At 42.6% G+C, this 17,999-nt stretch overlaps 1 protein-coding gene across 1 annotated transcript in view; it reads left to right on the top strand.

The window, feature by feature from the left end:
- Window positions 1-268: 268 nt before the first annotated feature.
- The window catches only part of LOC308350163 (E3 ubiquitin-protein ligase TRIM34-like), a 49,998-nt gene continuing 32,267 nt past the window's right edge, over window positions 269-17,999 (top strand). The window contains 5 exon segments of the mRNA XM_080815166.1: window positions 269-742; window positions 1,219-1,314; window positions 2,001-2,231; window positions 6,152-6,287; window positions 6,563-6,589. Of these exon segments, the coding sequence (XP_080671292.1) occupies window positions 320-742; window positions 1,219-1,314; window positions 2,001-2,231; window positions 6,152-6,287; window positions 6,563-6,589 (913 nt within the window). The 5' untranslated portion in view covers window positions 269-319.

Here is a 17,999-nt window from a genome sequence, read left to right as displayed (position 1 = left end):
TTCAAGGCCACTCCTCTCACGGGCTTCACTTGGTCCCTCCATCCACCAAGAGTGAAGGAAAATCATAACCCTTGTTCTGATGAGGGTACAAATTGATGTCTAATATGAGCTGGGGATGAATAACATGTTTGAAGCTTGAATAAGAAGCCCTTATGACCCCAGGTATCTGGCCTGTTTGTCCAGGATACTCAGCAACCTTTTATTGACACTTGTTTCTTACCCTGAACCTTTTTATCCCCCCCACCTACCCAGGATTCTGTAAACAAGAAGCACCTTAGAAATTTTGGCTGGGCAGGCAGGAGCCAGGAGAGAAACTACAATGACCTCAGCGCTCCTGGTGGACATACGGGATGAAGTAACCTGCCCCATCTGCCTGGAGCTCCTCACAGAGCCCCTGAGCATAGACTGTGGCCACAGCTTCTGCCAGGCTTGCATCATGGGGAACAGCACAGAATCGGTGATGGGCCAAGAAGGGGAAAGCAGTTGTCCTGTGTGCCAGACCAGCTACCAGCCTGGGGATCTGCGGCCAAATCGGCACCTGGCCAACATAGCGGACAGGCTCAGAGAGGTGGTGTTGGGCCCCGGGATGCAGCTGGAGGGGATTCTCTGTGTGCACCATGGAGAGAAACTCCAGCTTTTCTGTAAGGAGGATGGGAAGCTCATTTGCTGGCTTTGTGAGCGGTCTCAGGAGCACCGTGGTCACCACACGGTGCTTATGGAGGAGGTTGTCCACGAGTACCAGGTAGGATTCCAGAGGGAAGGCAGGGAGGAGCAGGGCCCTTGGCAGGAGAGTGAACTTTTCTCCATGCTGTAATCTCATTTCTTTGGTTTTCCCATTTGCCTAGAGGATGACCCTAGAAAATGCCCCCCTGCCTAAGAGTAGAGACTTTATCTCTTCCTTGCTGCTCAAGACCTGCTCCGCATGAGTACAGGTTGCTGCGGAGGGTAACTAGGGGGCTCGGTGGTTGAGTGTGGGGGATATGGTGGTGGGGAGTGGAAAGTCCTGCATGGACAGGTTCCCTGGGAGGAAAGAGAATCTGCCTGCGCCCATTGGCTTTTTATGCACACCCTCCTGTGCATAAAAGAGCCTTAGGCCTTCTTACTTCTCGGCCCAGCAGGACAGGCTTCTGAGGTCAGCGTACTCTCCCCCCATTCACTACGTTCTGAGCACAGGGATGAGGTAGTGCTTGACCCTGCTTGCCCTGATGTTTCTTTAAGGAGAAGTTCCAGGAGTCTCTGAGGAAGCTGAGGCTAGAGCAGCAGGAAGCTGAGAGACTGGCCGCGGTTATCATAAGGAAGAGGACATCCTGGAAGGTAAGGATTCTTCTGGGAGGTCTGATGGTGTTCTGGGAGAAGAATTGGGGCAGGGCATGGGAGTCTGGGTCCTGTCTCTTCCTGATTTGTCTGGCAGAGCTTCTCTTTGCATAATCCTTCACTGCAGCCCTTCCCAACAAAGGCGTTGTTCATGGCGCAGGGATAGAGAAGGGGGAATTAGAGAATGAACATATCAAAAAGGAATTCAGGTTTTTAAAGATACTTACATAGGAGGGGAACCATGGCCATTGGCATCCCGCAATTCCTGATTCCAGACCTTGTTCTACAGTTGGAAGTTCTGAAAGCTCCCGGAAAGACAGGTCACACACCAGCTTATCATTCCGACATGGGTACTCAAAATTGGAAGGGGAGATGGATGCAGAGGCCCAGGAGGCTGAGAGGCAGCTTTAAATCTAGACCTCCCCTGGGAGCCACAGTCTATGTCTTAGAGTCCTAGATAAGGTAGCCTGGGGCTCACAGTTTGGGAAGAGCTGAAGAGAGAGCAGAAGGAAAGAATAGGTTCTGAGGGACTCCTTCCCATCTCAGCTCCTCCTTTCCCGGTGAGACCTGACCAGGAGAGCGGTGCTGAGCCTGACCCTCCACCCCTGCGCACCCCCACCCCAGTCGGAGAGCAGAGACCCTAGCTCAGCAGATGAGCAGGCTTTTTCTCTTGCATGTTCCCAAAGAATCAGATGGAACCCGAGAGACACAGGATCCAGACAGAGTTTAATAAGTTGAGAAGCATCCTGGACAAAGAGGAGCAGCGACAGTTGAAAAAGCTGGAGGAGGAAGAGAGGAAGGGGCTGAGTATTTTAGAAGAGGCTGAGAATGAGCTGGTCCGGCAGAGCCAGTCACTGAGGGAGCTCATCTCAGATCTGGAGCTTCGGTGTCAGGGGTCAGCGGTGGAGCTGCTGCAGGTAAGGCTCATGAGGAGCCCCCAGTCTGAGAGTCAAGGCAAAGGGAGAGCAACATTCCTTCCCTTCATGCATGGGATTCATGACCTGGTAGGGGTAAGAAAAAGATTTATTTGGCCCTGGATGGATGGCTCAGTGGGTTAAGGCCTCTGCCTTAGGCTTGGGTCATGATCCCAGGGTTGTGGGATTGAGCCCCACATCGGGCTCTCTACTTGGTGGGAGCCTGCTTCCTTCTCTCTCTCTCTCTGCCTGTCTCTCTGCCTACTTGTGATCTGTCTGTCAAATAAATAAATAAAATCTTTAAACAACAACAACAACAACAAAGAATGATTAAAGTACAAATGCTTGGGGACTGTCTCATTTTTATTTATTAAATACAAAGTGTAGTCGAAAAGTTTATTTGTTACCGTGGAGATCTGTTATACCCACTGATGTTCTAGAGCAACATTTCTGAATCTCAACACTACTGATACTTTGAGCTGGAAATTTGTTGCCATGAGGGGCTGCCCGGTACCTTGTAGGATGTTTGGCAAGCCTCCCTGGCCTCCATGTACTGGATGGATGTCAGTAGCTTCTCCCCTCAGCTGTGACAACCCAGAATTTTCCAGATATTGTCAGATGTCCCTGTGGGGTAGGTACATAATCCTCTCTCCTCCTATTGGGATTCACTGGCCATGTGGTACCTGTTGTCTCTGAGGCTGTGTTGGGATTTGTCGGGTACTTTTTACCCCAGCTTAGTCACAGACACACACACGTCAGGCTCAAGTACTTAGAGATTCTGTATGTCATCATCATTCCTTCTTTGCTTTCACTCTCTCCTCTTGGGAGGAATCATTTAACATGTTGTAATAGAAGTATAAACAGCTCTTTTTAAGGTACAAAAAAGGCTGGGCTCTGGGGTGTGTGTGTACACACGTGTGCATGTGTGTGTGCTAGGAGGGTACAAGGTGTCAAATTTGGACAGATTTGATGCAGGAGCTTGAACAGAAGTTGAAATATTTTCAGGTGTTTTCTACATAGAGTGAATGGTGTGACTGATGATGGAAACAGGATGTATTTTGTAACATTCTGGAAACTTCAGGTTATTCCTTACTTTTTTGCTTTCCTCTTGCTCTCCATTTGTTGGTAGTATAATCACTTCTTTACTTATTCTTGGGCCCTGGCGTTGGGGTCATGGAGAAGCTACACTCTACCTATTGGGGCTTTTCTCACGTGTCGCTTCTGGTTTCCCATCTTCGTTTTATTCCTCTTGCCCTTTTTCTTCAGCTTGGATATTGGGTTACCCTAACCTCCCTGCCGCACTCTAGCTCCTCCATGGATTTTTTAAGCTGTAAAAATCACTCCATAAGTGCAGAGAGATCATCAGTTTATATGATCTCACCCAGGTCCCTGTCGAGACCCTCACACCTCTTCATATGACTGCCCAGTCGGTCTTTTAACTTGAGTGCTGTTTCACAGTCAGGGTTTCTAGAGCTCACCCAGCACACTATCTTCCTCCTCTTCTCCATATCTCTGTGACTTTGTTGCTCGTTAAGATTTGATAACGGATGGAAGTCTGCAGCTCTCAAGTTTCAGTGTGACCCTTGAGAGTAAAGCTAATGCAAGAGAAGGAGCCAAGAAGTGGCACCCAGATTTGGCCATTTGAGTTCCTCCATACAACCATGCCTTAAGACTGATGCATCCTGGATATTCGGTGTAAATTGACACATCTACCCCCTTTGCTGCTTTCTGTATTCAAGCCGTTTGAGCTGTGTTTCTGTCAAATGCCGCTGAAAATATCCCCAACACAGAGAAAATAGTTATTCCTGTGTTATGTAGATCAAGCCTTTTCTTCAGTTGGTGTGGTGTATAGAACAGAAGTCAGGGAGACCAAGGGGGAGGCCATGAGATAGTTTTGCTCCAGGGAGACCGGCAGTGACAGTAATGACAGTGAAGAGCAGGTGGCTAGAAGATGGGGACTGGCTTTGTTTGAGATGGGACATCAGGGTGAATAGAAGGTAGTTTTTAGGATCACCCTTTGTCTAAATTTAGTGATTAAATGGATGGTGGCAGCACTGAGGGAGATCAAAGGAAAGAGACCTCACAGTTGTACGAAAAGTAAGGTTTTGTTTTTTATTTTTTAAATGTCTTGATTTTGTGGTGCCTATGGCTCATTTGCTGGGATATGTGAGAGAGATCTGAGCAGGACAGATTTGGGAGTCACGAACATGGGTGTGTTGAAATCAAGAAAACTGGATGAAGTCAGCAAGGGTAGCATAAAGGGTGATAAGAGGTGAAGTTTGAGAAATAACCACTTTTAAGGCTCTTGAATCCTCAGCAACATCTCATCTTTGAGAATGGCAGCATCTCAAAGACAGAAATTATGACTTAATCATGTGGGATTCTCTAGTGCTAATAGATAATGCACATACACACGCTCTATCATCAAAATAAAGGTACTAATGAATGAGTTCAGTCATTTCCCAACATCTCTACGTAGGGTCTCAGGGACAGTCTACTCTGAGTTCTTATTCTGCTTTGTGGCCTCCATTTGAGTCTAACTTTATTCCCATCATACCATGGGGTGGTGGGGTTGGGATAAGGAACATGGATGAGGCCTATTACTCCCTGACTTAACATTTCTCTTTCCTCCCTAGGATGTGAGTGATGTCATGAAAAGGTATGTTTAGGAGAGAACACAGGGTGGTTCCCTTGGGTTGACAAAAGATTCCTATACCCATAGAGTTAATCTTATGGTCGGTGGAAGAGGAAAGAAGAAAAATCACAAGGCAGGGAAGATTTAGGACTGTGATGTCATGAGTTGCTCATCTTGAGAATTTTGGGGTTCCCTGAAATAAAGGGAATTACCTAGTTTCTATGGTAAGAGAACTTGGGGTAATTTGGGGGGGGGATGGTCACAAATTGGGGACAGTAGTGTTCTTAAGAATAAAATTTGCAGTATCACTAACTCCTGTAGTAGCCCATGATGTGACCCTTTGCTACAAAACTACCTGTTTCCAGCCCTGATTCTAGTATTTTTTAGTATTTTATTGGGGAACTTTCCCATCTGTCTTTCCCAAGGTCCAAGAATCAGCACCTCGGTCATTTGCTTTCAATTTCCCTTTCTCTCGTGGCTTTAGAAGAGTCCTGCCTTGCTACCTATTTTTCCTCAGACGTCCCATTTTTCTCAGTTCCAGTAAAAACATAGACATGAGGTCTTGAGAAGATTGGTTTTAGCCCTGGAACAAAACATGTTCTCTTCTCTGTCCCATACTCTAGAATCTCATCCATCAAGGTGATCTCTGAGGTTCCCCACACACCTGGCACCTTTAAGCTTCTCACAGACACATGAAATACGGAGCCTGTTGTCACTTCTGAAGTGTTCATTCATGGTTTGGAGGTGAAGATGTCTCCTTTCTCCAAGTGGCATGATATTCCCAGAGACAGTGCCTCCTCAAACACTGTTCTGGGGGCCTTTGTCCCTAGGCCTCTGGCAGATCTTAAGGCCTGACCTCACTGTTCAGAAGGAAGCCCTTTACTCAGTACTCTCAGAGCCCCAGCAAGCAGGTTCCTGGTGTTCTCCCTGTCAACACACATATCTCCAGCCCCTTACACTAGACCCTTAAGATGGCACTGACTGTAAGTATTTTGTATCTTTCTTAGAGTTAGCAAAAGATTTCCCAGTGATGGTTTAATTTTATATAATCTTAGGATGTAGAGAGAAGGGGAAATGGTATTTTACAAAAACAAAACAATCCTTTGCAGGATTAGATCTTATCAAAGATTGCACAGATGGTGAGAAACTAGTTTCTAGTCTAGATCTTCTGGTCCCAGTGCCAGAGCTCTTTGCAGAAGGATGCTAATTTTCTTCAAGAAAGAATGCTGAAGTTCTCCCAGGGGCTTGCCCGATGAGGGGGATGGATGTTGGAGAAACCCAAGGCCAGCAGTGTAGGACATTCATAAGGTCTGTTCTCTCTAGAAGTGAGTTCTGGACCCTAAAGAAGCCAGAAGCTCTCCCTACTAAGCTGAAGAGTATGTTTCGAGTTCCAGATCTGAAAAGGATGCTGCGAGTGTTCAGAGGTGAGGAGATTCAGGGGACAGCTTTTTGGAGGTGGAATTATTGTAGCATAAGCAATAAATAGAATAGAGTATAGAGTCGGTGTTTGGGAGTAGTGGTGCAGAGAGAGGACAGGGAGAGAGGGACATTCAGTGCTGAGGAAGATGCAGTTCATACTTAAGGGGGAGCAAGATGGCCAGCTTGCATCCTTATAGAATTCCCTACCTCACCCCTTGACCAAGCAGACCTGACCTGTGTCCATTCTGTACAACGTAATTGACTGTATTTATCGTTACAGAACTGACAGATGTCCAGAGCTATTGGGGTAAGTAGCAACCATGGCATCTTTGAGCTGACGTGTCCTTATCCTTCCTCATATGCTCCCCCCTGCACATGCCACACACACTCTGTTACAAGGTGTTAATACCATCCCTCCATCACATAGTTCCAATTCCTAAGACCCTTGTACCCATCGTCATCTGCTAAATCTGTGCCTTTTCCCACAGTGGACGTGACTCTGAATCCACACACAGCTAACTTAAATCTCGTCATGTCTAAAAACCGAAGACAGGTGAGATTTGTGGGTGCCAAGCTGTCTTACCTGGAAGAGCATTATGACTGTGGTATCTTGGGCTCTCAGCACTTCTCCTCCGGGAAACATTACTGGGAGGTGGATGTGACCAAGAAGACTGACTGGATCCTAGGGGTATGCAGTAATTCAGTTGACTCTACGTACTGTTTCAACCAGTTTACGAACAATCGAAATGTTTACTCCAGGTACCAACCTCAGAGTGGCTACTGGGTGATTGGGCTGCATCATAAACATGAATATAGAGCCTATGAGGAATCTTCCACTTCCCTGCTCCTCTCCATGATGGTGCCCCCTCGCCGTGTTGGGGTTTTCTTAGACTATGAGGCTGGCACTGTCTCCTTTTATAATGTCACGAACCATGGCTTTCCCATCTACACCTTCTCTAAATACTACTTTCCTACCACCCTTTCTCCATATTTTAATCCTTGCAACTGTGTAGTCCCAATGACCCTGCGTCGGCCAAGCCCTTGAACGTTCTTCCACATCTGAGCAGGATCCTTCACTCTGAGATTCATCCGTACCTCAGTCTCTCCTTTCTGAACTTCCATTTTCTCATATTCTTAATCCTTCCCTTCAGACATTTGCTCAGTGCCAGAATATACCCAGAGGTGATAGTGAACATCCCTAATTAATTACAGATCTTTGGATGGGTTGCGGGGGAAGCTTTCAACATGTTATCGTTAAGCATGATATTTGATGGAGTTTTTTCGTTGTTGTTGACTCATGGGAGCAAATTCAGCAAATTCTTTTCTATTAATTTGCTATACTTTTTTGTACTGAATGGAAAATTGAATTTCAGCAGATAGTATCTATAATTATTGAGATAATCCTGTGTCATTTTTATTCTGTAACTGGAGTACATTGATTTGTTTCCATTTTTAAGTGTAACACCAAGCCCTGGAATAAATCACTGTTCTTCATATGTAATATTGGATTTGTTTTTGCTAATACATTATTTAAGTTTCATTTCTATCTCTGTTTATGAAAAAAATTGACCTGTATTGTAACATTGTTGTCAGGTTTTATAAAATGCAATAAATAAGCAAAGAAATTACTGTATTTCTGTGTAAGTGTATATAGGATAGAGTGCTAAAAAGCATTATACAAGTTAACTTTGGTGGATTTAAATTCAAAGAAAGAAATCTTAACTTCAGTTTTCACTGCAACCTTCATGGATTTAAAAATTTAAGGGTAGTAATTGAAAATTTAAAACAAATCTCCCAAATTCACTGAAGTAGATAAAGGGGAGAAGAAAATGATCAATCCAATACAGATTTTTCCCCCAGAATGGGAGGGAAACGTACAAACAAAATATAAAGTGGTTTTAGGAAGAGAACGAGTTTTTCGGGCTTCACGGCCTATCTTTATGCCCAAACGTGAATGGCTTGTGGGTGAGCTGCTATGACTTTGCTAGAGGTGGTGTATGCTTTTGAGCCAGCTCTAGAAGAAATTAGGAGGTGGATGTGAGTGTGGAAACAAATATTAAGGAGTCGACTAGAGCTGCTGTCCAGTGTGGTAGCCAAGAGCTACCAATGGCTATTGAGTACTTCAGATGTGACTAGTCTGAATTGAAGTGTGCTTTATGTATAAAATGCACACCTGACTTTGAAGACTTAATTTTAAAAAACACTGTAAAATATCTTCTAGCTTTTCTGTTGTAGATTGCAATGATATTTTGCATATTCTGGATTAAAAAATATGTATTAACTTCACCAGTTTCATTTTGCTTTTTAGATACTAGAAAATTTAAAATTACATGTGGCTTATTGTCTTTCTATCGGACAGCTCTTTCTGTAATGCAATCTCTATCCCTACCAGGGCCTTAGTGTGGGGCAGATAGGTTCATCTCTACACAGACCCCTTACCCTTCTGAGGTATTTTTGTAGAAGGTAATGGCAGAGAAAAGAAGATCTCAACATATTTAGAAATTTACGAGGTGGAAAATCATAGAAATGGATCATGGCCAGAGAAAATGATTTTGCCTAGTCCAGTCCCTGTCTTTAGCCCTCAGTCTGTTGGACATTTGATGTTCCTTCATGATTTGAAGAAATAGTAACTAGTTCATCCTCAGGGCTTAGCTCTGTTGTCTGTGGGGACATGAAGTACAGGTTACAGTAAAAACCCCATACTGGTTTGCTCTAGGGCAGAATTCTCTTTGGGAGATGAAATTTGTGGGAGACCAGAGGCCAAATGCACTCTTCATCCTGATTTGCCCTTCAGTGGATGAATGGATAAAGAAGATATGGTCCATATATACAATGGAGTATTATCCCTCCATCAGAAAGGATGAATACCCAACATTTATATCAGAGTGGGAGACAAACCATGCATTTCAATTAGAACTATGAAAGGAGATAGAGCAGGCAACTCGTCCACAGAGCTGGTGGGGGTCTGAGGATGAGGGATGGTAGAATCTGCCTGAGTAATTGCTCCCTTCCACTTATTTCCCATGTAATAAGTTCCAGGTAAAAAGGAGTTAGCCCAGCTGTCCTCTGCCAGTGGAGGTGTTCAGTGAATGGCCTTAGACAGTAAGGAAAGACAAAGTATTTGCTGGGATTGTGTAGGTGAGATCTGGGGAAGGTTGTCCAATGAGATTTGGAGGGATGAATTTGCAGCCCTGACTCTCCTGGGGGGTCTGGGCAGAGGCATAGTGGCCTTGACATTTTGGGTATAATGCAATAGACTAACCTGCTATGAAAAGTAAACCCCAAAACAATGGATCAAATACAAAAAAAAATTCTTATAAAAATCGAACATGAGTGTATTTAGTGCTGTGTGGCACTGTTCCATGTGGGTTTTATGCACCAAGCTTTCCTCCATCTGAGTCTGCCATCCCCAAAGACAGTATTGTCTTAAGCATCAAGCCTGCAGAAGGGTAAAAAAAACCTGGGGAGGCAGTTTGGTTCTTAAAGTCCTCTCTTAAGTATGGGATTCATAATTTCTGCTCAATTTCTATGCTGAGAATAGCCACAGGGCCATACCTACCTGCAAGGAAAATTGTAGAACTGTCTAGCCATATGCAATTATGTACAATCAAATTTCAAGGAAGGGAAAGTGCACAGATTTTTGTGGAGACCTAGTAGTCTGTTACATGGGCTACAAGAAGCACCTGGAACTTTAGGGTATTCCTTTTTCTCATAGAAGACCCAGAACCTTAGCTTTTTTTTTTTTTTTTGAACTATGTTTATTCCATCCTATAGCCTAAAATTGTGAAAGAAAGGGGAAGAGATGAGATGCTTTGCTGTCATACACATGGGCATGGGCTAAGTAGCAACCATCTTTTTAAATTAAAGGCCAAGCTAAGATCAAATAGTAAATAAGTTAAAGGAGACAGAACAGAAGGAATGGAACTGGTGGAGAGTGTTATCAGGATTTTCAGGAGGTTGGAGGACAACCAGATTTGGAATGTATGCTCTGCTCTGATTGGATGGACTCTTAGTAAACAGATTGCAAATGGGTTTTGTCTCTTACCTTGTCACTTCCAGGAAAGATTTTGCAGAGGTTGAGGTGAGATCTAATGAGAGCTGAGCTGAGGAGGTTGTGCCTGTGGACATACACAAAGAGATGAAATATTCAAAAGGAACCACAGGAACAAACATGGATGGATAGAATAATTTACTTAAAAAAGAAATAGATGTCCATTTAGTTACTGAATAATGAAGTTAGAGGGAAAAGAAATAGATGTTAAATAATCACAAGAAATTGAATGTCAATAAATTATTGAAATGTTTACCGAAAGAAAATAAGAGGTCAAACTTCCTCTGCCTTCCCTTAAGTTATTGATGTGATAATTCCATATTACAGGTAGAACCTCTGTTCACCAGTAACAGTAAAATGGTTGATAGGAGGACAAACCTACAACATTAGAAAAACTTATAGAAGTAATACAGAGAGAAAAACTTATAGAAGTAATACTGAGAGATGAAAATGGGATGGCCTGAAGGTCTCAGGGGCAGCTATTATGCCAGGAAGCTCAGAAGTAGAACCACCTTTTTAATATCTCTCTCTGTGACCCACGTATACAGGCTACATATTTATGGCTTTTTAAACCTGCACGTCCCTCCACAATACCATCCCTAAATGAGGGTTGCACATGTGTTATTTCCAGTAAATGAATTGTTAGCATCTGTGCCCCAATTTTCACTCGAAAGGGAATTAATAAATATTCTAAAATTTGTATGGAACCAGAAAAGATCCCAAATAGCCAAGGTAGTATTGAAAAAGAAAGCCAAAGCTGGAGGCGTCCCAGTTCGACTTCAAGCTGTATTACAAATCATCAAGACAGCATGGTTATGGCACAAAAACAGAGACACAGATCAGTAGGACAGAATAGAGAACCCAGAAATGGACCCTCAACTCTGTGGGCAACTAATCTTCGACAAAGCAGGAAAGAATATCCAATGGAAAAAAGACAGTCTCTTCAACAAATGGTGTTGAGAAAACGGGACAGCTACATGCAGAAGAATAAAACTAGACCACTTTCGTATACCATACAAAAAATGAATTAAAAATGGATGAAGGATAGTGATTTGAGGGGGTGCCTGGGTGGCTCAGTTAAGAGGCCGCCTTCGGCTCAGGTCATGATGCTGGGGTCCTGGGATCCAGCCCTGCATGGGGCTCCCTGCTCAACGGGGAGCCTGCTTTTCTCTCTCCCTCCACCTCTCCTCCCCCCCTGCCCTCTTGTGCTCGCTCTCTCTCTCTCTCTCTCCAAAATAAATAAATAAATCTTCAAAAAAAAAAAAAAAAGTAATTCGAAGGGGCACATGCACCCCAGTGTTTGTAGCAGCAATGTACACAATAGCCAAAATATGGAAGGAGCCCAGATGTCCATCAATGGATCAAAGAATAAAGAAGATGTGGTGTAAATGAAGGGGGAACACAGGGTTCTTGTCTCACAGTTGAAGAATGAATCTTGTGCACAATGGAGCGTGAGTAAAGCAACCTTTTATTAAGGAAGGATACAGAGGGTCCCAACAGTCGCCACTGAGAGCTTTTAGGGTTGGTCTTTTACAGAAAGCTAACCAGGGAACTTAAATCTTTTTGGCTTCTCTGCTGACAGCACCATTGATTTCACCATTGATTAAGGACTAGTGATAAAACATCTTTAATGACTTACTTCTTTTTAGGGTCTGGTTATTTTCTGTTGACCACAGTAGATGGTTGTAAGACTTACTCCTCGGACACCTGGGGTGAGTGGTCTGGAGAGTTCCCTTATCTCTTGTTTTCTTACATCTCCACATTTTTGGGGATTTCTGTGAGCTTGATCATGGAGCCCCCCTTTCTATCTCTCCCAACCCAGCCCCACCTCTTTCTCATATATATATATATATATATATATATATATATATATATATGATGGGGATGGGGTAATTGAGTGATGGGCATTAAGGAGGGCACTTGATGTAATGAGCACTGGATGTTATATGCAAATGATGAATCACAATTCTATCCCTGAAATTAATAATACATTATATGTTAACTAACTTAATTTAAATAAAACAAAAAAATCAATATATGTTTAGAACATTAATTACAAAAAGTATATTCCTTCATAATTTGGAAAAACTTGAACTTAAATACATACCATATTAAGTAAGTCATTTAAACTTGGCATTTTTGATAATAATGTTTTAATATTTACATGAGAATACTGACATTTTGTCTTAATCTATTTACACTACCTTTATGAGCCAAAGTTATTAGGATGGCTGTCATCAAAAAACAAAACAAAAGAACAACAGAGTAACTCACAGGAAATTTTAAGTGTTGGAAGAAATGTAACCCCTGGGCACTGCTGGTAGGAAGGTAAAATGATGCAGGTGTTATAAAAAACAGTATGGTGGTTCTTTGAAAAATTGATAATAGATTTACCATATGATTCATCAAATCCATGCTGGGTATATATATCCAAAAGAATTGAAACCAGGGTCTCAAAGATCTCTTTGTATACCTGTGTTCACAGCAGAATTATTTGTAATGGGCAAAAGGTGGAAGCAAACTAAGTGGTAATCAATGGATGAATGGATAAACATGATGTGGCTGCAATATTGTAATTTATAAGAAATATATGTATCTGGTCACCCAGAGGCCCAAAACCTAGTCCTCATACATACTTGGTCTTCATTTGAGGTTCCTGCCTCACAGCTCTTTCTAACCCTTGGAATTTCCTGTGATAAGGGTAACAAAGGTATCTTTTGTTATGTTAATAAAGGTGACATTAGGCCTCCACCCAGGAGCAAGGCCTGGTTCCCCCAAGGACCAGTTTGTGATTAAGGGGTTGGAACTTTCGGTTTTGGAAGGGAGAAGGGCTGGAGGTTAAATCACCCAATGGCCATGACATAGTCAGTCCTGACCATGAATGAAGAAGCCTTGGTAAAAACCCAAAGACTAGGACCTCGGCGCGTCCAGGTTGGTGAACCTGTGGAGATGTAGGCAGAGTGGTGCACTCAGAGAGCGTGGGTGTCCCTCACCCTTTCTCCATACTTCACTCTCTGCACATTTCCCATCTGGCTGTTGACTTGATCCTTAAGCTGTTAAATGTGTTTCCCTGCCTTTTGTGGGCCACCCTAGCAAATTAAAGGACCCTAAAGAGGAGGCTGTGTGAGTTAGAAGCCAGGGTAACAGCCTGGGGCTTGCACCTGGCATCAGAAATGGGGGCGGGGCAGTCTTGTAGGACTGAACACTTTGTGGAATCTGACGCTCTTTCTGGGAAGGTAGTGTCAGAATTGAATTGAATTCTTGGACACCCTGGTGGGGGCCTAGAATTGCTTGGTGTTGTGTGGAGGATCTCCCCCATGTTAGAACTAGGTCTGGGAATGCTTAAATGAGTGGTATATACATATAATAGATTATTGAGCCTTCAAAGGGAAGGAAATTCTGACATATGCTACAACATGGATGTATCTTTAGGACATTATGATAAATGAAATAAGCCAGTCACAAGACAAAGAGTGTATGATTCCACTTATATGGGACCTTTAGAATAGTCACATTGACAGTGACAAAGAGTAGAATTACGTTTGCCAGTGGCTGGAGGTCAGGGGGGAAATTGGTAGTTATTTTATGAGTATAGAGTTTCAGTTTTGCAAAATCAAAAGTTCTGGAGTTTGATTGCATGACAGTGTGAATATGCTTAACACTACTGAATAGTACACTTAAAAATGATCAAAATGGTAATTTTTATGATTATATATGTGTGTACACACACACACACACATACATACATATATATATATATATATATTTTTTTTTTTTTTTTTTGAGAGGGAGAGAGAGCAGGGGTGCACAGTGAGGGGCAGAGGGAGAGAGAGAGAATCGCAAGCAGGCTCCATGGCCAGTGCAGAGCCCAATGTGGGGCTAGATCTCACAACCCTGAGATCATGACCTGAGCCAAAATCAAGAGTTGAATTCTTAACCAACTGAGCCACCCAGGTATGACTTGTGTTATACATATTTACTACAATTAAAATTTGTTAAAAATATAAAAATAATAATTATGAAATGGGTAGGTAAAATATGATTTTATCATAAACTGACATATTTTGCATATATATTGCAGAAAATGTGTTTGAAATATAATAACTATTATAAATCTCCATAAAAGATTGTTTATGAATATAAAAAATATATAGAAAAGAGCAAAGAAAAAATAAATTAAACCATACTAACAACAGCTGTTCATTTTATGGATTTCATTATTTCTTATTATTTTAAAGTGAAAATTTCATGATTTTATATGATTTAAAGAGAAAAATATTATAAACATCTTAATGTAATACCTATTCTGTCAGATTATTTGATAGACTAATGGAGCAATATATATGGAATTCTGAACCTCCTGTAGATGGGACATGTTGGGGAGGAAGAATTTCTTCTACCCTTCAAAGTCCTAGCTGGACTAAGAATCAAATTGACATGAGACAGATTAACAGGACAAAATCAAATTTAATAGCAGTAGCGTAGATATGGGGAATCCACACAGACATGGAAATCCCAGACAGTGAGGCAACATGAAGCTTGTATGAACTAAGGAGAGAGATATGGGTCTGAGGATACAAAGGAGAGAAAGACCATTAGCAAGTAGGTGAAAGGAGGAGTTTGGCAAACAGGTTGTCCTTTATGCAGATAAGATTCTTAGGTAAAGAGGAATCTCTCTGTTAATAGCTCTCCTAGTACAAGCTGGCTGTTGAAGGAGGGTAAAGAGTTTTTCCTGAATCTGCTGGGTTTTGGTTGCTTTTTACTCAAAATAATATTCATGACAAAGTGGCTTATCTTGGGGCAGCCTGCTCTTGTTCCCTACAAACAAGAATAAATAACTAATTACAATGATGTGTGAGAAATGCTTTTTAAAAGAGTGTACTTGGGGGCACCTGGGAGGCTCAGTCGTTAAGCGTCTGCCTTGAGGTCAGGTCATGATCCTGGGGTCCTGGGATCGAGCCCCACTTCGGACTCCCTGATCTGCAGGAAGCCTGCTTCCCTCTCCTACTACCCCTGCTTGTGTTCCCTCTCTTGCTCTCTCTCTCTCTGTCAAATAAGTAAATAATGTCTTTAAAAAAAAAATAAAATAAAAGAGTGTACTTGGCTAAATTATACATGGGTAAATTATAAATGTCTGCAGAAGTCCGTATGTTTGTCATGGTAATATGTCCACTTTATATTGTTAAGTGAGGAAAATGTGTTCCAGAACAGTGAATAGTATTTGGTATATTTTAAAGGCAAATATGTATCTAGATAGAACACATACAACACAGAAAATATTTAGCAATATTATCTGAAATGATAGTAGTGTATATCTCTACATTGAAAAAATAATGATTTTGGGGGGCGCCTGGGTGGCTAAGTGGGTTGAAGCCTCTGCCTTCGGCTCGGGTCATGATCCCAGGGTCCTGGGATGGAGCCCCACATCGGGCTCTCTGCTCAGCGGGGAGCCTGCTTCCTCCTCTCTCTCTCTGCCTGCCTCTCTGCCTACTTGTGATCTTTGTCTGTCAAATAAATAAATAAAATCTTTAAAAGAAATAATGATTTTTATAAACACTTTATTTGGACTCTTGTCAAATTGTTCTACATTTACCTGCTTTACTAAAAAATATATTTTTTTTAAAAAGAGGAGTGTGAACATGTTGTTTTCTTATCAAGACAGTATGATTTTAAAATGCTGCATTGGGAAAATGATTTATAACATACTCTACAAAGGAGCTAAGATTTTAGATGGTTGAGATCTGAGTACAGGTTCACCCATCAGTCAAAGAAACGGGATATTCCTGGCAGAAGAAAATCAATGAGGATATGGACACAGAAGTAGTAGAAGCACATGGCATGACTAAGGAGGGGTGAATGATGAATTATGCACTGTGTCTGAGGAACAGTTATGAAAGAGGAAATGAGAAATATTGCTGGAAAAGTAAGCTGCAGCAAAATGCCTAACTACCTGAGGTGGGAATTCTTGAGAAACTTCCCTATGAATTGAATAGTGAGAGTTTCCCAAATCCCATTCCCTGGCATCATCTAACACCAATCAAACATTCTAAAACTACCAAACTGTCCCTGACTGTGGGATCACCAGGCTTCAGGGTATCCAAGCACCTTGAAAATTAAACCCAGCGACTGAAGTCATATTTCTATCCTTCAGATAAAGGTTATTCATTCAATCGTATTTCATTCAATAAATATCGTGGTCCTACCATATGCCAAGAACAGGTCAGGTTTATGCTATGAAGAAGCAACTACAGCAAACCCTTCCCTTTAGGGCAGCTGGTGCGCTTCTGTTGTCCTCCATGTGATCTCTCTCCACCTGGTCTCCTAGTCATTTGTCTAGCCTGAGCTTTTTAACTGGCTGCTGGCTTCCAAGATGGCAAAATGGAAGTTGCAAGGTCCGTATGCCCTGGAATTCACAGATCATTTCAACCCTATTTTACTGGTCAAAACAAGTCATAAGGCCATCCCAGATTCAAGGGGATGGGGAACAGATTGCACATCATGACGGTGGGAATTGGCTTATGCGTGCTGCAGAGGAAAGAATTACTGTCAGCCGTTTTTGCAGAGGGGCCAGCCACACTAGATAAATTATCAGTGAAAAATGGTCAAAAGCTTGACAACAGGGATGCCTGGGTGGCTCAATCATTAAGCATCTGCCTTCGGCCCAGGTCATGATCCCAGGGTTCTGGGATGGAGTCTTGCATCGGGCTCCTTGCTCAGTGGGGAGCCTGCTTCTCCCATAGCCTGCCACTCCCCCTGCTTGTGCTCACCCTCTGACAAATAAATAAATAAAATCTTAAAAAAAATCATTATTCATGATTCTAAAATTTGCAACTTATTAAAATCCAGGGGATGAATATAACTTCAACCTAAGTCTTTATGAGGAACAAAACTTTACAGATAGAAATCATTGGTACATATTTTTATATTTATATTCCCTTTGAAAATGAGTTAACATTCATTAAATAGGCCTCTAGGAAGGCTAGATTAGGTGGAAAAGGCTTTCCAGGAGAGAAGATTATCAAGAGGAGAGGAGGGGAGATGGGAAGTGGTTTGAGAGAGCCAGCCTATTTGGGAAGAAGGTGAGGCTGGTGGAGACTGGCTCTGTCCCTGGAGCCCTAGTGGAAGTGTTCCCTCCACGGTTCCACAAAAGAGGATAAACAGCCCAACTCCAGACCCACAACCTGAATTTTATTATGGAGCTATGCCTCCTGCTCTGGAGAGTCAGCCCAAGGCTGGTGAGTGAATTAGTCATCTGAGGGTAGGGAGGTTTCCGGATCAAGGTAAGAACTGGGCTGGTGTTCTGTCCCCAAGAGACCAGAGGTGACAGGACTCTTGAAGGCTATTGATTCATGTGGACAAAATGGTAAAGACCAGAGGGGCAAATCTGATTGGTTCTAGCAGATGTGGAAAGTGAGGTCTGGGAGGGGAGCTGAGGATATATGGGCTGGATAGAAGCTCCTGACGAGTGGCAAATCAGGAGAAGCCATCCTGCCGGTGGCAGATGTCCTAATAATTATACACTAGAGATGAGCAAACAGAAAATGCATTTGCTTAGACTACAGATTCCTGGAAAACCGTGCAAGGAGCCCTGAGAACGGCAGCAAGCTGGCCACCTGCCCCAAGCCAGATGTCGGAGGCGACTCTGAGGAAGGAGCCAGAGCATCTC

Source organism: Martes martes (genome assembly GCF_963455335.1).
Source record: "Martes martes genome assembly, chromosome: 10".
Lineage (NCBI taxonomy): Eukaryota > Metazoa > Chordata > Mammalia > Carnivora > Mustelidae > Martes > Martes martes.
Note: the sequence above shows the minus strand (reverse complement) of the source record. Positions and strands in the feature narration are given on the sequence as shown.